A 22,128-nucleotide genomic window follows, 5' to 3' on the forward strand; every position below is an offset into this window, starting at 1 on the left:
TCTGCTGAACATTCTCAGGATGACAGCCAGGCACATGAGGAACAAGAATCCATTGAAAGTTTGTTGTCACCTGTCACAGATTTTTCAAAGTACAATATTAAATGACTAAAATATCAAAACTTTTCTATGCAATTTGAGCAGACTTTACCTTTAATTATCTCAAAAACTATACAGTAAAATCTTCTGAAAATTCTCATGTCCACAGCCAGTGACACGAGCAACAAGAATTTGATCTTTGTCAATTTGATCTTAGTTAGTTTAAGTTAGTTTTAAGAAGTTTAGTGCCGTCCAGTCTTTAATTTCTTTGAAGCAGTTGAGTAGTGGTTGCAGGGAGTGTGGATTAGTGTTTATGAGCGGGAGATATAATTGAGTGTCATCCGCAAAGCAGTGGAAGGATAGACCGTGCTTCCTTATAAGGGCACCCAGCGGCAGCATGTATAAGGAAAATAACAGAGGCGATAGGACTGAGCCCTGAGGTACCCCACAGGCGAGGTTGGCCGAGGGGGAGACAGTATTTTTTTTATTTATTTTTTTTATTTACATTTTTATGACATCACAATACAAACAAGAGTGAAAACCCACAACCCAATCCATAGACATAAACCCCCCACCCCAGAACACACACACACACACACACACACACACACACACACACACACACACACACACACACTCACTCACAACCAGAGAGGAGGTACACATATTAAAATAGTTCATCTAAACCAGGGATGTCAAAGTTCTATTGGGTCAGGGGCCGGATTTGTTCAAATGAGACCTCAAGTGGGCCAGACTAATTTTGCAGACATCACTATAACTCAACACATGGATATATAGGCTAATGTATGATTGTATAGAAAACTTTAACATCAACATTAAGCAGAGGGGTTAACTGTCATTGCAAACTGCATGTTGGCACATGGAAATATTTAAATGTACCACGTTACAAAAGAAAATATCAATAATTATGTTTTGTTTGAGATTATTATATTATATTTAAATATTGCTGTTCAAGGTTATAGAAACTTTGAGAGAGAGAGAGAGAGAGAGAGAGAGAGAGAGACTTTAGATGTGTGTTTGTCAGGCCACAGCACAGTTTGCACTTGTTAAGGCTCATTACAGATAAAACCTGCTCACATTAATAAGTTGTCACAAACACATAGAGTGCCTTTGATGCATCTTCGGGTATTTTAGTATTAGGCATTATAAAATGATAACATGTTTCCAAACCAACAGACTTGAATTGATCCTTCAGCGTTGTGCACTGTAGTCTGATCAGCTCCGAGTGGAGTGCAAGTTTTTCAACTAAGTAAACTCAGTTAAACGACTTATAATAAACCTATAATAAAATAAATAAAACCTATAATTTCATTATAGGTTTTAATACAATTCGGGGAAAATACGTATTACACATATTTAATTTATAAAAAATCTCAAAATATTTTTCAATACATTTCCTCCTTCTTCCCAAAACGTCTCGCGGGCCGTATGAAACCTGCTGTCGGGCCGGATACGGCCCGCGGGACGTATGTCCATCTAGTACCGTGAGCCTACAAAATAACTGTGTAGTAGCCTATAGGCTACATTGACATTTGAGTCAACGTCAGTGCTACGTAAACAGTAATGTATTGTGTTTAGTTCTAACGACAACCGGATTAAAAGAGACAACTATTTATCATGCATCTAACATTTATTACATTTGGTAGAATTAGTTACCTTGTTTAGGATTGCATAGCGTGGCTGGGCGAGTGAGGGGATGCAGGGACTACAATGCCAGCTGGAGCATATGACTTTATTATCTCATAATTTCGACTTTTTATCTCATAATTATGACTTTATTATCTCGTAATTATGACTTTTTATCTCATAATTTCAACTTTATTATCTCATAATTATGACTTTATTATCTCATAATTATGACTCCGCACATCAGAGAACAACACAGAGAACATGACAGCTACTTTGTGTCTTATATTGTGTAATTTTAGTCAGATACAGACATGAAACTCTGTATTTCTCCATAATGAAGGCTGTCAGCGTTGTGTACCCGTGTGCTTGTGCTCGTGCTCGTGCATGAAGTGTACCATGCGCGGAGGGCCAGTGAGTTCTCATTCTTCCCTGATGGTGTTGTTTCCCTTGTGTGTTTTCTAGGTTAGTCTTTAGTGTTTCATGTGTTATTTTGTAACTTCATATCCTAGTGTTTCTTCTTGTTCTGGTGTGTTTTGTTACATTCTTGAGTTCTGTGTGTCTTTAGTGTTTCATGTGTTATTTTGTAACTTCATATCCTAGTGTTTCTTCTTGTTCTGGTGTGTTTTGTTACATTCTTGAGTTCTGTGTGTCTTTAGTGTTTCATGTGTTATTTTGTAACTTCATATCCTAGTGTTTCTTCTTGTTCTGGTGTGTTTTGTTACATTCTTGAGTTCTGTGTGTCTTTAGTGTTTCATGTGTTATTTTGTAACTTCATATCCTAGTGTTTCTTCTTGTTCTGGTGTGTTTTGTTACATTCTTGAGTTCTGTGTGTCTTTAGTGTTTCATGATTTAGTTTATAGTTGTCCTCAGTGTTTCTTGTATTCCTGCCTCTGTGTGATTGCCCTGATTGTCCTCACCTGTGTCTTGTTAGTCTCACCTGTGTCTGATTACCCTATGTCTATTTAGTCTCTGTGTTTCTTCCCCTCTGTGTCAGTTCATTGTATGTTGTGGTTTGTCGTATGTCAGTTTAGTCGTCAGTTTGCTAGTGTCTCTTGTGCTTCCTCGTCGCTCCTTGTTTCTTCGTGTTTTGGACTTTTGCTCTTTATTTTAAATAAATCGTTTTTGTTAGATCTGCATCTTGTCAAACCTTGACAATGAATACCTCATTGCCCTTCAACAATATGAAAAGGTAATCAATCAGAAGGAGGCTCAAAACACAGACAATGAATTAGGTAAAATTGAAAAGGCAATAGACCAAAACTGTTTTTTTTTTGAGCTTTGGACAAAATGTAACCCAGGCAACCATACAAATAACCTTGCCATTCAGAATGGTGACATTTGAAAAAGCTACTTCTCCTCTTTATATGAAAATCCAGAACAATATGGTTTGCACACGCACTTCAATAGACAAATTGAAATCATTAGAAAACATTTTTAAAGATAATCAAAATACTTCGGACAGTCCCAATTCAATGGAAGAACTACAGGACAAAATGTCTAACCTGAAGAATGGAAAGGCTCGTGGTATCGATGGTGTCCGTGCTGAGATTTTAAAACATGGCAACAGTGAACTTCAAGCTAATTTAGTATTAAAAAGTAGTGTAAATCCTGACATTTGGAACAAGGGTCTGATTACTCCTATTTTTAAAAATGGAGATAAACTGAATCCCAATAATTATAGAGGAGTCTGTGTCAGTTCCAATCTGGGGAAACTGTTTAAAAATGATTTATTACCAAACTAAATGGTTAACACAAAACAAGCTTCTCCTATAAAACACAAAACAAAAGAGAAGCCAGTCTATATCTTGAACAAAAGTAAAGCACTAACAAGCAAGAACAATAAGGCCTCAATCAAAACACACCCCTTCCACAGAAAGATTACACAGAACTTTATCGCCTTCCACAGATAGATTACACAAGAGTTTCTCAGCCAATTTGGTTAATAGCCACAGGTGTGGCTGGGCACACTGAGGCTGAGGAGCAACACCTGGGGAGCCAACGAGAGAGAGAGGTAGGGAGAGAATATTAAAAAACACACATAACACTACCGCACGTATCCGCAACTAAAACCCGCCCTCACTTCATGTTTTTTAAGAACAAAAGTAGGTTGGCTGTGGTCCTGTGAATTTTCAGCAGATTCAACTGTTTAGTTTTTCAGACAATTAAAGGTAAATTCTGCTCAAATTTAGATTAAACTCAAAAATATAATACAAAATAATAAAGATACAACCTGATATATGATACATCACAAAACAGCAAAGAAAATAAGCAAACATAACAAATTATTTTCAAGCCTGGTTAGTTTTGACTAGAGAAAATGCTGTGCCAAGACTTTATTTCTAACCATCCTGTAAAAGGAGAATGAAATTGCCTGCTGGCTGTGTAATAACTCACCCTAGCAAAGTACCGTGCTTAAGCATGATTGTCCCCTCTCCCCGTTCTTCTGCTGGCCTGCACTCACACTGCTCCAGGACTAACCTGGACTGACCTGGAGAAGTGTGGGCCAGGTCTGAGCACGGTCACCTTTTTAAATAAGGTCGTAATACAACACATGCATGTCTTTATGTGATCATGAAGCATGCTGAGTCTACAAGACAGGCTGACTCGAGGAAGGGAAAAAAATGAGGGACGCGATGTCAGGTCCGCATCCACACATTGGAGAACAGCATGTAGAACAAGACAGGAGCAGTCAGAGATATACACATGTCCAATAATGAATAGGCTGATTATATTAAGTGTTGTAATGCAGGGGCAGTTCAGAGGGGAGCGGGGGGGGGGGGAACTACTACCTGCCACCTTGGCCGGTGAGTCAAAAAGTTAATTTCAGACCTTGCTTTCAACGTTGTGTACCTGCGTGCTTGTGCTCATGCATGAACTTTACCGTGCCTATAAGCACACCTCTTCGAAGTGGAAATCGTCAAGAGTTGATCTGTTTTTTAAAGGATATAAGCCTGGTTAGTTTTGACTAGAGAAAAGGACTAAGTAAAGTCTTAGTGTTCACTCACATTATGCAGTCTGTACCATGCCCAAGCACATTTGACCCTCAAAGTCCAGTTTGTTTGACTAGTGTTAGTGGTACCATGGTACACTTCCATGGCCTTGACACAGAATGGGGTGTACTCGTGCACAAGTACCATAGACATGACCAATAATGTTACAATGTTACAATTCACTTAGCAGACGCTTTTATCCAAAGTGACGTACATCAGAGAGTAAGTACTAATCCATTCATACACCGCCACTGAAGCAGCGGGAGCAATTCAGGGTTAAGTGTCTTGCCCAAGGACACATCGGACATGTTGCTCAGCTGGGGATCGAACCCTTGACCTTCCGGTTGAGATAGCCTTAACGATGACACCGTTCCGCTCAATAATCATTTTGAACAAAAGCTGCAAAGGATTCACATTGTTCCGAAGCAGGGGTCGAGTTTACTTGAAATTTTGGACACATGCTAATATTCAGAGTTGGCCAGACCTCAAGTGGGCCAGACTAATTTTGCAGACATCACTATAACTCAACACATGGATATATAGGCTAATGTATGATTGTATAGAAAACTTTAACATCAACATTAAGCAGAGGGGTTAACTGTCATTGCAAACTGCATGTTGGCACATGGAAATATTTAAATGTACCACGTTACAAAAGAAAATATCAATAATTATGTTTTGTTTGAGATTATTATATTATATTTAAATATTGTTGTTCAAGGTTATAGAAACTTTGAGAGAGAGAGAGAGAGAGAGAGAGAGAGACTTTAGATGTGTGTTTGTCAGGCCACAGCACAGTTTGCACTTGTTAAGGCTCATTACAGATAAAACCTGCTCACATTAATAAGTTGTCACAAACACATAGAGTGCCTTTGATGCATCTTCGGGTATTTTAGTATTAGGCATTATAAAATGATAACATGTTTCCAAACCAACAGACTTGAATTGATCCTTCAGCGTTGTGCACTGTAGTCTGATCAGCTCCGAGTGGAGTGCAAGTTTTTCAACTAAGTAAACTCAGTTAAACGACTTTTGATATGAGTCTGGCAGTCCGTTCTGATGAAAGCTGGTGATAAAGGCGCAACAGCAGACTACTGCATTTAGAAGTGATGTCGCGCTGAAACTTTTAAGTGATCAACACGTTCACCTCTGGGTGACCTAAAAATTAACCATCTGTAATTAAAATCAGTTAATATTCATTTTAATTTACTGTTTTTACAATAACCAGAGGTAAAATAAGTCGGGAGATGCATCAGGCTCAACGTCTGGATGTGAGGAGACGGTCTGGGCCGTTACGCATGGCGGAGAGGATTATTTTTTATTTGCACGAGCTGCTCTTTGTGGATCACTCCATAGGAAGCTTTGTTATTAATAGTAAAACTTTTGTTTTACATCAGTCAAGACAGGAGAAACTGGTAAGAAGTGTGCACAGAACTGAAGACCGTCAGGATGCGCGTGCAGTCCCGTAGCTTTGATGAAATTCTGGCAACTTGTGAGCAAATAAAACTGAAGAAATATCGCTCCTTCGATCGCTCTTGAAAACGTGCATTCTGTGTCACCTCTCTCTCAGGTGTTCAGACTGTTTTCTGATTAGCGTTATGCAGGAGCAGCTCGTGCGCTCGGCCACTCGTCTTTTTTTATGATACTCCCTGCTGAGAAGATAATTCAAACTTAAGTGCCCCGTTTAATTAATATTCGTATCATGATATCAACCTTTACGTTGCTCATTATAGGTTTTAATACAATTCGGGGAAAATACGTATTACACATATTTAATTTATAAAAAATCTCAAAATATTTTTCAATACATTTCCTCCTTCTTCCCAAAACGTCTCGCGGGCCGTATGAAACCTGCTGTCGGGCCGGATACGGCCCGCGGGACGTATGTCCATCTAGTACCGTGAGCCTACAAAATAACTGTGTAGTAGCCTATAGGCTACATTGACATTTGAGTCAACGTCAGTGCTACGTAAACAGTAATGTATTGTGTTTAGTTCTAACGACAACCGGATTAAAAGAGACAACTATTTATCATGCATCTAACATTTATTACATTTGGTAGAATTAGTTACCTTGTTTAGGATTGCATAGCGTGGCTGGGCGAGTGAGGGGATGCAGGGACTACAATGCCAGCTGGAGCATATGACTTTATTATCTCATAATTTCGACTTTTTATCTCATAATTATGACTTTATTATCTCGTAATTATGACTTTTTATCTCATAATTTCAACTTTATTAACTCATAATTATGACTTTATTATCTCATAATTATGACTCCGCACATCAGAGAACAACACAGAGAACATGACAGCTACTTTGTGTCTTATATTGTGTAATTTTAGTCAGATACAGACATGAAACTCTGTATTTCTCCATAATGAAGGCTGTCAGCGTTGTGTACCCGTGTGCTTGTGCTCGTGCTCGTGCATGAAGTGTACCATGCGCGGATGGCCAGTGAGACCGCGCCCTCACTGGCCATCCGTACCATGCCCAAGCACGCTTCAACCCTGAAGTCCAGTTCGCTCGGCCAGTGTGACCGCTCTGTATCGTGCTCAGGCACGGTACACTTCCTTGGCTTTGGCACACTTTGGAGAGGTGTGCTTCTGCACAGTACACTTCATGCACGAGCACAAGCACGTGTGCATGAAGTTAAAAATCTCAGAAACCTGTCAAACAGGAAACACAACGACCTTGAAAACAAAGAACTGCGTCATGAATGTCATGATTTGGTTTCTTATTTTCAGAGTTTAGATTTTCTTGTTGTTTTTAGTTCTCATTCTTCCCTGATGGTGTTGTTTCCCTTGTGTGTTTTCTAGGTTAGTCTTTAGTGTTTCATGTGTTATTTTGTAACTTCATATCCTAGTGTTTCTTTATGTTCTAGTGTGTTTTGTTACATTCTTGAGTTCTGTGTGTCTTTAGTGTTTCATGTGTTATTTTGTAACTTCATATCCTAGTGTTTCTTCTTGTTCTGGTGTGTTTTGTTACATTCTTGTGTTCTGTGTGTCTTTAGTGTTTCATGTGTTATTTTGTAACTTCATATCCTAGTGTTTCTTCTTGTTCTGGTGTGTTTTGTTACATTCTTGAGTTCTGTGTGTCTTTAGTGTTTCATGATTTAGTTTATAGTTGTCCTCAGTGTTTCTTGTATTCCTGCCTCTGTGTGATTGCCCTGATTGTCCTCACCTGTGTCTTGTTAGTCTCACCTGTGTCTGATTACCCTATGTCTATTTAGTCTCTGTGTTTCTTCCCCTCTGTGTCAGTTCATTGTATGTTGTGGTTTGTCGTATGTCAGTTTAGTCGTCAGTTTGCTAGTGTCTCTTGTGCTTCCTCGTCGCTCCTTGTTTCTTCGTGTTTTGGACTTTTGCTCTTTATTTTAAATAAATCGTTTTTGTTAGATCTGCATCTTGTCAAACCTTGACAATGAATACCTCATTGCCCTTCAACAATATGAAAAGGTAATCAATCAGAAGGAGGCTCAAAACACAGACAATGAATTAGGTAAAATTGAAAAGGCAATAGACCAAAACTGTTTTTTTTTTGAGCTTTGGACAAAATGTAACCCAGGCAACCATACAAATAACCTTGCCATTCAGAATGGTGACATTTGAAAAAGCTACTTCTCCTCTTTATATGAAAATCCAGAACAATATGGTTTGCACACGCACTTCAATAGACAAATTGAAATCATTAGAAAACATTTTTAAAGATAATCAAAATACTTCGGACAGTCCCAATTCAATGGAAGAACTACAGGACAAAATGTCTAACCTGAAGAATGGAAAGGCTCGTGGTATCGATGGTGTCTGTGCTGAGATTTTAAAACATGGCAACAGTGAACTTCAAGCTAATTTAGTATTAAAAAGTAGTGTAAATCCTGACATTTGGAACAAGGGTCTGATTACTCCTATTTTTAAAAATGGAGATAAACTGAATCCCAATAATTATAGAGGAGTCTGTGTCAGTTCCAATCTGGGGAAACTGTTTAAAAATGATTTATTACCAAACTAAATGGTTAACACAAAACAAGCTTCTCCTATAAAACACAAAACAAAAGAGAAGCCAGTCTATATCTTGAACAAAAGTAAAGCACTAACAAGCAAGAACAATAAGGCCTCAATCAAAACACACCCCTTCCACAGAAAGATTACACAGAACTTTATCGCCTTCCACAGATAGATTACACAAGAGTTTCTCAGCCAATTTGGTTAATAGCCACAGGTGTGGCTGGGCACACTGAGGCTGAGGAGCAACACCTGGGGAGCCAACGAGAGAGAGAGGTAGGGAGAGAATATTAAAAAACACACATAACACTACCGCACGTATCCGCAACTAAAACCCGCCCTCACTTCATGTTTTTTAAGAACAAAAGTAGGTTGGCTGTGGTCCTGTGAATTTTCAGCAGATTCAACTGTTTAGTTTTTCAGACAATTAAAGGTAAATTCTGCTCAAATTTAGATTAAACTCAAAAATATAATACAAAATAATAAAGATACAACCTGATATATGATACATCACAAAACAGCAAAGAAAATAAGCAAACATAACAAATTATTTTCAAGCCTGGTTAGTTTTGACTAGAGAAAATGCTGTGCCAAGACTTTATTTCTAACCATCCTGTAAAAGGAGAATGAAATTGCCTGCTGGCTGTGTAATAACTCACCCTAGCAAAGTACCGTGCTTAAGCATGATTGTCCCCTCTCCCCGTTCATCTGCTGGCCTGCACTCACACTGCTCCAGGACTAACCTGGACTGACCTGGAGAAGTGTGGGCCAGGTCTGAGCACGGTCACCTTTTTAAATAAGGTCGTAATACAACACATGCATGTCTTTATGTGATCATGAAGCATGCTGAGTCTACAAGACAGGCTGACTCGAGGAAGGGGAAAAAATGAGGGACGCGATGTCAGGTCCGCATCCACACATTGGAGAACAGCATGTAGAACAAGACAGGAGCAGTCAGAGATATACACATGTCCAATAATGAATAGGCTGATTATATTAAGTGTTGTAATGCAGGGGCAGTTCAGAGGGGAGCGGGGGGGGGGGGAACTACTACCTGCCACCTTGGCCGGTGAGTCAAAAAGTTAATTTCAGACCTTGCTTTCAACGTTGTGTACCTGCGTGCTTGTGCTCATGCATGAACTTTACCGTGCCTATAAGCACACCTCTTCGAAGTGGAAATCGTCAAGAGTTGATCTGTTTTTTAAAGGATATAAGCCTGGTTAGTTTTGACTAGAGAAAAGGACTAAGTAAAGTCTTAGTGTTCACTCACATTATGCAGTCTGTACCATGCCCAAGCACATTTGACCCTCAAAGTCCAGTTTGTTTGACTAGTGTTAGTGGTACCATGGTACACTTCCATGGCCTTGACACAGAATGGGGTGTACTCGTGCACAAGTACCATAGACATGACCAATAATGTTACAATGTTACAATTCACTTAGCAGACGCTTTTATCCAAAGTGACGTACATCAGAGAGTAAGTACTAATCCATTCATACACCGCCACTGAAGCAGCGGGAGCAATTCAGGGTTAAGTGTCTTGCCCAAGGACACATCGGACATGTTGCTCAGCTGGGGATCGAACCCTTGACCTTCCGGTTGAGATAGCCTTAATGATGACACCGTTCCGCTCAATAATCATTTTGAACAAAAGCTGCAAAGGATTCACATTGTTCCGAAGCAGGGGTCGAGTTTACTTGAAATTTTGGACACATGCTAATATTCAGAGTTGGCTGGACAAAGCCAAGCAAAGTAGATTGCACACAGGGAGTCAAAGCTTGTTGTGATTAAAACTGTGTCATTAAATAACAGTGGATTACTCAAAAAGTACACAGTAATAGTACTTCATAGTACCTGTGCATGTAAGAAGTACTTAGTCCAATCATATCAGAATCATGGTGTACTTTTGGAAGAAAATATTTTTTTAACAGAAAGTTCACAGGAAAACTGTTTTTAATTGTGAACACCTTATTTTGAAAAACGGATGTGTATCTCATAGCCAGTTTTATGGTAAGACTTCGGTATTTAGCACTTTTGTGAGGAGATTTACTAAGGGCAAATTCACTCTCCTGCCGGCTCTGGAGTCCGTAGTATTTACTATAGAGATCACGTGAGCACTTCAACTTTAGGGGCGGCTGCCTTGGCCAATTTAAAAGCAGGGAGCGGCTGTTCACCTGTCACCTTCGCAGACGCATCGACGCAGACTGTAACTCCAAAAGGCTCCTCTGAGGTTAGTGACATAGCCAACAGTGTCTGGTTCAGGGACGCTGGAAGTAGCCTACGTTTAAGTTGGGGGCAGCTGAGAGAAATCTTTCTATATGATGACGTAATTCTTTCTGCTGCACAAATTCTTCTTGTATTGATTAATTTGAATGTTCAGGATTATTAAGAACGGCTCATACCGACTTATTTTTTTAACACTTCAATAGACAGCAGACCTTTACCTAAACCTAAAGTTCTCAAGTTGGCTATGACCACTTTATGGTTTATAGTTTTTAATAAACAGAGCAGTGAGGGTGACGTGCAGATCTGCAGACATAAGCGCACTTAACGCATGTTAAAGCGGTTTGAACAGCATCAGTCTGAGACAACAGTCTGCAGTGTCTTAAACTGAGTTACATTAGAAATGATGATCATTAGATGTTCTTGTTTCTTGACCCTCCATCTCTGTGCGTAAAGTCTGCACTGTCCCTCCACGACTCTCGCTCGTCCGCATGTCTGTCTCTCTCCCTCTCATGATGGAGCGTACTCACTTCACCGTCACCGTGTGCTCGAGGAGCGGACCAGGCTGGCAGCACCACTTTTTCTCCCTCAGTATGTAAAAAAAAAGACATTTCAAGAAAACGCTGATGTACCCTTAAGTAACATTAATACACTTTATGCAGTACAGATTTTATTTGAAAGATTCCTTTATTCTATCTACTGTAGGGAATGAGCAGAGGAGCCGGGCGGCGCGTCTCTAGCCGAATTGTATTTGCGCACCGTCACAAGCTGTTTTGACGTTATTACAAGAATGACAGACAAAACTCAAAAGTCTTGGGTAACATTTAATTATTCTGCTTTGTCTGGCAGGATGTGTTTAATTTCTTTGGGAACGTTTCGAACTCTCGTAAACCCCTCCGTGTGTACGTAAAGATGAAAAGCTCCGAGCTGCTGTGAGTTATCACTGCAGGAAGTAATTGAATATATTCACAGAACACAAACTACAAGATAAACAACACAAAACCAGAGCTGCCGAAGATGTAGGCGGTCACTGTTTTGCTCTGTAATGCTTCATTCATTTCCAACCTCTTACATTACATGCAACTATATGTACTGTATGTTCACCTTTATCTAATTGTAAGGCTTGCACACAGTTAATACTCTTAAGTTACAAAACGTTGTTGTATGTTTTAATTTTTGTGTTAAACAGAATCAAACCAGGACATCATCAGAGGACGTAGTCATGGCTCATCATTGCCCATCAGGTAAATAAACAAACAGTTATTACAATATAATGATCTCCACACATCACCAGTCTTTTCAATATTTAAGAGACTAACTTTTAGTATAAAAATATTTGACAAATTGGCTATAATGAAATTATTTGTTTTGATCCTAACTTAATGACAATATTGACAGATAAGAGTGTTTGCCATATCTATTATTTATTTATCTTTGCGTGGTATGAAGAACACAAGATAAGTTGTGTTTCTTAACATTTAAATTCCCTGTTCTGTTTAGTTGTCCACTCTATAGGCACAGTAGGCTTCACAGCCAAGCTGAATGTTTGTGATAGCTACCCCTCTCACTCTGGAGTCCTGAAGTTTGGCACTGTGCTGGTCAACGAGGGAGGAGGCTACTGTCCTAACACAGGCATCTTCACCTGCCCAAAGGATGGCCTCTATCACTTCACTGTGCATGCTTCTGTGTATGGGCGTGGGCAGTGTTTTATAATCAAAGACGGAACCAAAGTAGTGTCTCTGTATCACACCACTCTGCCTGATAAACGTAGCCAAGTGGCGAGTGTGAGCAGTGTGATCAAACTGTGTACAAATGAAAAAGTCTGGGTGGATATCTGGGGGCCTGGCAGAAATGATATCTTTGCAACTGAAGATAATGACACTGTGTTTGTTGGAATGTGTTTGGGTTGATGAGTGAAGTGTCAAAATGTCAATAAAGTTCTTGACAATAATTATGAGATGGTTTTTTTGTGTGTTTTTTTGACAAAGATAAACTTTGGGTTCCATTACCACAGTTATACTGCACGGCTTCAATTCAGTTTAAACAGAAGAATTAGGTTAGGACATTTCTTTTTTATTATCAATCAGGCTAATTCCCCAGAGCTTTTACAGATCTTATACAAACAAAAGGATACAATATGATATCTGATTTGAATGTGATCATGAGATGGAATAAAGACAAGTTGTCCTCAGCAACAAATTAGAAAGATATCATGGCTGTTCCTGTTTGTAAGGGGAAAAGGAAGAACAAGGTGTTAAAAAGGTAAATGTAAAAGGTAGAAAGGTGTTTAGAGAACATTAAGGTTTGATCAGTCATGTCTTAACAAGACTGCTTTTAGTGGAAAACAAAACGTGGGGAAAATATTCATTGCAAAATCGCTCAAAAATGAGGGAAATAGTTAAAAAGGAAGATAGGATGCAGCTACTTTGAAAGTATTAGAAAGACATTGGGAAATGGGATCATGAGGTAAAACAACTGAATAATGGGTAATGGATGCTATAAACTAAAGGGAACAATGTTAAATCCTCCAAAGCCTTCCAAGTAGGCTACACTAGTAGTTAATTAGTCATGTCAGTAGTCTTGTTGGAGCCAAATGATGTGTTTGTTTTGTGTCATGGTATTTTCCTTGTGGTTGTGTGTGTTGGCCCTCTACTGGGCACTATGTGTAGCCTGGGCGGATGCTGTGGTTAAAGTAAGGCTCCAGGTGAGGTGGGACAGGTGACTGAATGGAGGCAAACAGTTTTTTTTTTTTTACCGTGTCAGCCTGTCGGAGTTAAACGCATCCAACGCGGATTTGTTTGTTTTATTTATAGACAGTGGTTCGTCATATTTTCTTTTATTTGATAAGAAGTGTTTAAAATAAATGGATTGAACTATCCAAATCAAATCATCAATGGACTGTGTTAATTTCTCAGAGCTAAGCACGCGTCCGAAAGCTTCCACATTAATCCCTGAAGTGACCTTTACAAACAATATTGGGTTCGTTAAAATTGGTCTCTACAAGTCTCTTTTGCTTTCTTCAAATGTCCTTTTAAAATATGAATTCTATAAAATACAACTGAGATCAAACTTTCATTTCACAGACTTTATTGTAAAAATAACGTATGCTCCTGTAGTCACCTTCAATCATTCATTAAAAGACCAAGCTATTTTTCGGTCTCCCGACCATGTGGAGGCGCTGTCTAAGAAATCGTCACATCACAGTTGTTGACGCATGCGCAAACGATCTGTTTTCAAACCGGTGGAAACGATAGTGTTTGTAGACGGGACGGAGCATCACGTTTCTGTATTTGTCAGGTTTTGCTTCAAGCTATAGTTTATAAAATGGATTTAGAAACTGGAACATACGAGCCAGGGTTTGTTGGGATACGGTTTTGCCAAGAATGGTGAGTTGGTGTCGGAATAAGTTTTAGATAAGCCAATTTAATAAGCTAGCTGTCCAACATTTAGCACCGAGTTCAGTAAACGCATGTTCAACCCTGACTGACTTATTACGAAAATTAGTTACAATTAAGTTTAATTTCGTTAAGTAATATGAAGTCGGCGAAACAGACTAAATTCCCTGATTCTGTTTTTCAGTAACAACATGTTATACCCTAAAGAAGACAAAGAAAACCGTATTCTGCTCTACGCGGTAAGTTTCTGCTCACTAAACATTCACTACATATCGCTCACTGCAGCGAGTATGATTGTGTTAATCACTTCATGACAAAGAAACCATGGCTTAAACGATCCCACAAATCTTAACTATCAGTAATAAGCTGAGCACAAGAGATGATGCTGTTGGTGGATTCGTACGACACCACAACAAATTCTACGTGGACATATCCGACACTAGACAAAGTCATTTACTTTGTTTTAAAACCAATTCGTTTCCCAGTCAAGTGGGTTTCTCAAACCTGACTTGGTTGAAGAATAAGATATACTTTATTAATTCCACGAGAGGAAATGTAATTGTACACTCTGTCATTGAACATGCTAACACACACATATCCTGAAATACACACACATACACTAAAAGGATCCTGTGGACATTCACTAATGGAGCATGTCAGAGTGAGGGGGCTGCTCCCAAGCTGATTCGGTCCCTTGCTCAAGAACACCTTGGCAGTGCTCAGGAAGTGAGCTGGGACCTCTTTAGCAACCAGACCAAATTCCAGACTTGGTCAGCTCTGGGAATTGAACAGGCAACCCTCCAGTTCCTAACCCACGTCCCTACACAACTGAGCAACCTGTAAAGTTGTGATCTGCCTTCAGATCACATGATTATAATATTATTTGAAGAGAGAGAAATCACAAGTGGTATCCTTGATTGATTGATTGATTGATTGATTGATTGATTGATTGATTGATTGGTTGACTGATATGCATACTAGATCATTGTAAGCGAACACATGAAAACCTATAATAATAATAATAATAACTTTATTTCTATAGCACCTTTTAAAAACACAGATTTACAAAGTGCTTTGACAAACAACAAAAACAAGAACAAACTAAACCAAACACAGAAGAACATAAACAACAGCAAGAACATAACAAATGAAAAATACTAAAAATAATTAAATACAATTCAACAGAAAAGAACCCAAAGTGCACAATACCCAACAGACATATATAACCCGACCATCACAAGAACCATCATAAGAACCCAGGCAACACAAGAACCATCATAAGAACCATCACAAGAACCCAGGAAACACAAGAACCATCACAAGAACCATCATAAGAACCCAGGCAACACAAGAACCATCATAAGAACCCAGGAAACACAAGAACCATAATAAGAACCCAGGAAACACAAGAACCAAGAACACGAGCTGAGACCAAGAGAACCAAAGATTTAAAAAGATGTAAGAAACTAAAAGAGCTAAAAGCAAATAAAAAAGATAACAGCAATAAGAAGGTAAGAGCAGTAAAAGAAATAGAAACAAGTGGTTAAAGGATAAAAAAACCAAAAACCAAAACTATAATATTAATAATTGACAATAATTGTACAATATGTACCTTTTTTTCTGTCAGGATATTATCACCTCTAGTGAGAACTAAAGTAGACAAAAGAACAATACAAGTCTACAGGAATGGCTCGAAAGTTCAATTGTTGTCTATTGTATCACTCTTATAAACGACTAAACAAATATCCTGTGCACAGTGCAGGAACTGTGACTACCAGCAGGAGGCAGACAACAGCTGCATCTATGTCAACAAGATCACCCATGAAGTCGAGTAAGTAAAAACAAGTCGCACAAAATGTCCAACTAATCACAATGTGTTTTTCATATTTTTATTACTCCTTCAAACATTTACTTTAAACCCCCCAACAACAGTTACTTACACCCCACCCCTCTTATAGATTACTTTTTTCAAGCAACATCAAATTGCATTTGAATGGATTTTGATTTTAGTAAATTAAACAAAATGAAAAAGTGCTGTTGAATTTCAGCAAGGCTTCAGTCATGGAGTTGGGGCAGCCGGCTCGTGCCTTTGTTAATCACAGGCAAACTGATATTCAGTACATCCTCTCTTGTCCTAGTGATTTTATATAATAGTTGTACAAGCAGTATAACATGAAGTAATAAGCAACAGGGGATGATTACTTTTGGTGTATACAGTTATTTAGTTTGCTCCTCAGACACAAATAGCCCCACACACTTGGCTGGAACCAGACTTTGAGAAACCCAAAGTTGTTTTTTGCACTCGTGCTACTTAGTGTATCTCTACATGTAGACCACTGCAAACCAGCTGCTTAGTGCTATGCACATCTACCTGTATGTTCGATTTACCATGCAACCAGTGAAATAGGAGACAGCTGCTTTGGTGGTCTGTTTGATTCTGATGTAGCAGCTTGATTTATCTAGACAAAGACTGTCTGCTGTAATGTATAGTCAACTACAGGGACCATGCTCCAAAAGCAATACAGCAGAGAAAATGCTGTGCCTAGACTTTATTTCTAACCATCCCGTAAAAGGAGAATGAAATTGCCTGCTGGCTGTGTCAGGTATTTGCATGTTAGTTTGCCTAAGTTGGACACCAACATATTTTTATAACGCAACATATCTAAGACATTATTTACACAGATGGTGTTTAGATATAATGGGTTACAACTTCAAGTGTACCATGATTTCACTCTTCACCAAATAAGGCATACCATTCATAATCAGTCACTGTTTATAATGCCCTTTAATACATGACCGTGCACATTTCACTGATATCATGTTTCTCTCCAGCGAGCTGACGCAGATCATTGCTGATGTATCTCAAGATCCAACGCTACCAAGGACAGAGGACCACCCCTGTCCCAAGTAAGTTTTACTGTTGTCAACGTCAATGTGTCCATTTTGAAATCGCCAATAGTTCATTTTATTTTTAAAGGGTAATAAAAACTCAACCTAGCAAAGTACCGTGCTTAAGCATGATTGTCCCCTCTCCCCGTTCATCTGCTGGCCTGCACTCACACTGCTCCAGGACTAACCTGGACTGACCTGGAGAAGTGTGGGCCAGGTCTGAGCACGGTCACCTTTTTAAATAAGGTCGTAATACAACACATGCATGTCTTTATGTGATCATGAAGCATGCTGAGTCTACAAGACAGGCTGACTCAAGGAAGGAAAAAAAATGAGGGACGCGATGTCAGGTCCGCATCCACACATTGGAGAACAGCATGTAGAACAAGACAGATATTTAACTGACTTTGTGGCTTATTGAGTCATTTTAATCAGATACAGCCATAACACTCCAGGATTTCTTGATAATGAAGGCTTTCAACGTTGTGTACCTGCGTGCTTGTGCTCATGCATGAACTTTACCGTGCCTATAAGCACACCTCTTCGAAGCGGAAATCGTCAAGAGTTGATCTGTTTTTTAAAGGATATAAGCCTGGTTAGTTTTGACTAGAGAAAAGGACTAAGTAAAGTCTTAGTGTTCACTCACATTACGCAGTCTGTACCATGCCCAATCACATTTGACCCTCAAAGTCCAGTTTGTTTGACTAGTGTTAGTGGTACCATGGTACACTTCCATGGCCTTGACACAGAAGGGGTTTGCTTTGGCACGGTATGGTTGATCGTGCACAAGTACCATAGACATGACCAATAACCTAAACGATGACACCGTTCCTCTCGATAATCAACAAAAGCTGCAAAGGATTCACATTGTTCCGAAGCAGAGGTCAAGTTTACTTGAAATTTTGGACACATGCTAATATTCAGAGTTGGCTGGACAAAGCCCCCAAGAACTCGGAGGTCTAAGGGGAAATCCACGACTATCCAGTAGTACGATGTGATGAGGCATGTACAAGAGGTAACCGTGATCAGGCTCAGTTGGGCCTGGAGCGATGTGAGTGCAGGTCAGCGGGGGACAATCAAGCGTTAGCACGGTATGAGGCATCGGGCCCTATTGAGAGTGTGCCCGTAGATAAGTAAGGCACCTTTATTGTTACGGCATGTGATGTATTTACAAACAGTTGGGTAAAGTTTCATTCATACGACAAACAAGGAAAAGGCAGTTTGTTATGGAGCACTCTGTCACACCACCTGACAAAGTAAAACTCAATAAAAAATGATCTGGATGTTGGCCCTTTCTACCCATCCCATCCTTCAGGACTTTTGCTTAACCAGGTACACACTGCCCTCTTTGACTTGGGACTGCTGATTTCTGACTGTCATTTTATTTTGAAATGGGTGGTGAATAACCACTAAAACCAACAGTTATTAAATTATACACAGGGCATAAAAGCTTTTTGGGATAAAAACTTTGAACATTAAATAACAAACTATTTAAAAGAAGGTATTGGTTAAAACAAAATACTTGGTCATTGTACCCCTACCTTTTTAAAGGGGTTATACCATTCCCTTTGTGATTAAAATGATTGTAACATGTAATGTTGTGACTTTTAGTTGAGCAACTGTGATAGTAATGGTTTCTAACAATGTGCTATGCTTCTTCTCAGATGTGGCCACAAGGAGGCAGTGTTCTTCCAATCTCACAGTATGAAGGCTGAGGTAATGTCTCAGAAAACATTAAATACACAATTCATGGCCTCAACTTTAAAGGGATACTTCAGATTTTTTTGATGAAGTATTGAATGAGGAACTTATTTATAGTGAGTTTAAAGGAAGAATGTGCAACATTTTACACATAAATATATCAGAAGTCAAGTTTCCTCTGTGTATGTCTCTGAGTCATGACTGTCTACAATGAGTGAGAAGCATGATTACATGGACGGGACGGCCTTGTGTGTAAAGCTGTTTTAGTCAAGGACTAGAGGAGAGAAGAATAACACAGTCTACTCACTGCTTATTTGGATGTCACGTAAGCGTGTTAAGATGACGGTCATTCTGTGTCAATGTACAGATGAGGACAAAATTATTAGCCCCCCTATGAAAATTTCATTTTTTTTAAAGTATTTCCCAAGTGCTATTAAACAGAGCAAAGAATTTTTAACACAGGTTTTTCAAACATCCAAGTTTTATTTTGGATGCTTACATTATTTTACTTTGCACACAGAAACTAAATTATTTCACAAAAAACAAAAACTACCAGGGTCAAAATTATTAGCCCCCCTGATGCTAATAGTCAATTGTGTATCCTTTTTGCTGGATAACAGCCTGCAGTCGTTTGTTGTAGTTTTCAACAAGTCTCTGACACGTCTCCTGAGGAATCCCAGCCCATTCTTCTTTGGCAAATCTCTCAAGCTCCTCCAGATTTGATGGCCTTCTGGCATGGACCTTGGTCTTCAGTTCACCCCACAGATTTTCAATGGGATTCAAGTCAGGGCTTTGTGCAGGCCAGTCAATAATGTTCACTTTGGTCTTCTGGAGGTAGTTCTTCACCAGGAGCGACGTATGCTTTGGGTCGTTGTCGTGTTGGAAGACAAAGCGACGACCCAGACCCAGTTTTGCTGCTGACTGCTTGAGGTTTTCTTTCAAAATCTTCACATATCCTTCTTTCTTCATGATTCCTTCCACTTTGACGAGATTCCCAGTTCCAGACGCACTGAAACATCCCCACAGCATAATACTCCCACCACCGTGTTTCACTGTGGGGACGGTGTTCTTTGGGTTATACGCCTCTCCCTTCTTTCTCCAAACATAAGCAATGTCTCTATGGCCAAAGAGCTCTAATTTCGTCTCATCTGACCAAAGGACATGCTTCCAGTATGCATAATCTTTCTCCAGGTTGTCCTTAGCATACTTCAGTCTGGCTTGAAGGTGTGTCTTCTGCAGAAGTGGAGTTTTTCTTGGTCTGCAACCTCGCAGTCCATTCCTGTGCAGAGCTCTAGTGACTGTCTTCTTTGAGACTACAATTCCCGACTTGGCTAAGTCATTCACTAGTGTCTTGGCAGTTGTTCTGGGGTCTTTAGACACATCTCTCACTAGTTTTCTTTCCAGAGTCTTTGAAATCTTTCGCTTCCTACCTCTGCCAGGCTTGTTCTGTACTGTGTGGCTCTCTTTGAATTTCTTGATGATACTTCTCACTCCAGTTCTTGACACTTGGAAACGCTTTGTATATCCTTCTCCTGCTTTGTGAGCATCAACTATTCTTTTTCTCAAGTCTAAACTGATTTCTGTTGTTTTTGGCATGATGCTTTCTCAAGTGACAGCTCAAACCCTTACTGACGTTTTTATACTGTGTGTAAATTGGGAGATAACCCTCAATTTTAACTTGATTTTACAAGCTTTGAGCATTACAAAGTTAAAGCACATCATTGCACAACAGTGGTTTGTGCTATGGCTCAATAAAAAGGTCAGTTCTTAAGGGGGCTAATAATTTTGACCCTGGTAGTTTTTGGTTTTTGTGAAATAATTTAGTTTCTGTGTGCAAAGTAAAATAATGTAAGCATCCAAAATAAAACTAGGATGTTTGAAAAAGCTGTGTTAAAAATTATTTGCTCTGTTTAATAGCACTTGGGAAATACTTTTAAAAAAATGAAATTTTCATAGGGGGGCTAATAATTTTGTCCTCATGTGTATGTGCAACATGAAGCTATGACTTAACCAAAGTGTGCTAACATTAGCATGCTAACAACAACGCAGGCCACAGGAAGTTGCAGCTCAAGCAAAGGATGATTTTGTCCACTGCTTGTGTTTAATGGTGCTTTACTATGGTGAGTTCTAATTGATAACTCCTTCATGTGAATGGAGTGGAGAGAGGTTGGAGGTGTGCTGCTGGAGGAGAGCTGAGGCTTCAGAATAGCGGAGGTTTCACTAAAACAGCTGTTTGTTTTGGTTTAATGCTGGTGCTGAAGGACAACATCTACTGGATCAAAAAGTTGCACATTCTTCCTTTAAATAAAAAAACCTGCTCAGTTTAGGTGTATGCTCCTTTGATTGTGGGCGCTGCACTGTGAAGCACAGAATATATCTACAAATCTAGCATGTACTTAAAGTAATATCACCTTTGGCTTAAGTTCATACTGCTCCAAACTCTGTCAACATTTAATAAATCATTAACAGAAAATGCAGTATTGTGCCCATATGTGCACTTCTTTAAATGTGCTGCTTTAGAAGCTAATTGTGCATAATTGCTCGATGTCTGAGGAACCACCAGGATTACGATCAGACTTTAACCCTATAAATGCCAGAAATTATGTAATCAGACTGGCATTTAAAGGGTTAAATTCTTGATAATTATTCAATATTTGATAGTTTTGAGCAGGGCTGAAGTTGTTTAAGAGATTTATGCAGAAAAAAGTAGAAAAAAATATCAATCTATTTTTTGGAAGTGGACATTTTGTCCTGACTTAAGAGGGTAGTAAATTAAACTGATGCTTGAGGGAGTAGTAAATGAAAAATATGTTTCTCCTGACAGGATGCTATGAGACTGTACTACGTCTGCACGGCCCCTCACTGTGGACACAGATGGACAGAGTAAAGTGGACAATTATGACGATCATTTGTATTTACAGTAAAAGTAAGAAGTCTCAGATGCAGGTCTGTTCTCTTTTAGTCTCGGTGTGCAGTTTGTTTTCAAACAGCAGCACTGATATGTTTATATACATGTCTTTGTATGATGACTTACAGTTTGTTAGAAACCATCTTTTGAATATGATGTATTAATAGTTTATTTTTAAGTTGTCATTTTGAAGTGTTTTTGTTAGATTAAAATAATCACTTTTTTCAAATGTCTTTGAGTCTTTCATGAAACTGTGTAACACATTCTGAAAATCAGCAGACAACCCCAGAGTTGTACCACTTCCTGTTTCCTCTAATGGTAAAGCAATCGTGTCAC

At 39.1% G+C, this 22,128-nt stretch overlaps 2 protein-coding genes across 2 annotated transcripts; both read left to right on the forward strand.

Annotated features, from left to right (window-relative positions):
* The first annotated feature begins 10,769 nt into the window (after positions 1 to 10,769).
* On the forward strand, positions 10,770 to 12,847 carry LOC132980052 (complement C1q and tumor necrosis factor-related protein 9B-like). Its single transcript, XM_061045951.1, has 3 exons — positions 10,770 to 10,906; positions 12,089 to 12,143; positions 12,400 to 12,847. Exons 2-3 carry the CDS (start codon positions 12,122 to 12,124, stop codon positions 12,807 to 12,809), a joined length of 432 nt encoding a protein of 143 aa, XP_060901934.1. The 5' UTR covers positions 10,770 to 10,906; positions 12,089 to 12,121; the 3' UTR covers positions 12,810 to 12,847.
* A 1,278-nt stretch (positions 12,848 to 14,125) lies between these two features.
* polr2i (RNA polymerase II subunit I) lies at positions 14,126 to 22,021 on the forward strand. Its single transcript, XM_061045954.1, has 6 exons — positions 14,126 to 14,285; positions 14,479 to 14,533; positions 16,052 to 16,125; positions 17,127 to 17,201; positions 18,848 to 18,899; positions 21,709 to 22,021. The coding sequence occupies exons 1-6, from the start codon at positions 14,224 to 14,226 to the stop codon at positions 21,769 to 21,771; spliced, it is 381 nt and encodes a 126-aa protein (XP_060901937.1). The 5' UTR covers positions 14,126 to 14,223; the 3' UTR covers positions 21,772 to 22,021.
* The last annotated feature ends 107 nt before the right edge of the window (positions 22,022 to 22,128 follow it).

Source organism: Labrus mixtus, chromosome 9 (assembly GCF_963584025.1).
Source record: "Labrus mixtus chromosome 9, fLabMix1.1, whole genome shotgun sequence".
Taxonomy (NCBI): domain Eukaryota; kingdom Metazoa; phylum Chordata; class Actinopteri; order Labriformes; family Labridae; genus Labrus; species Labrus mixtus.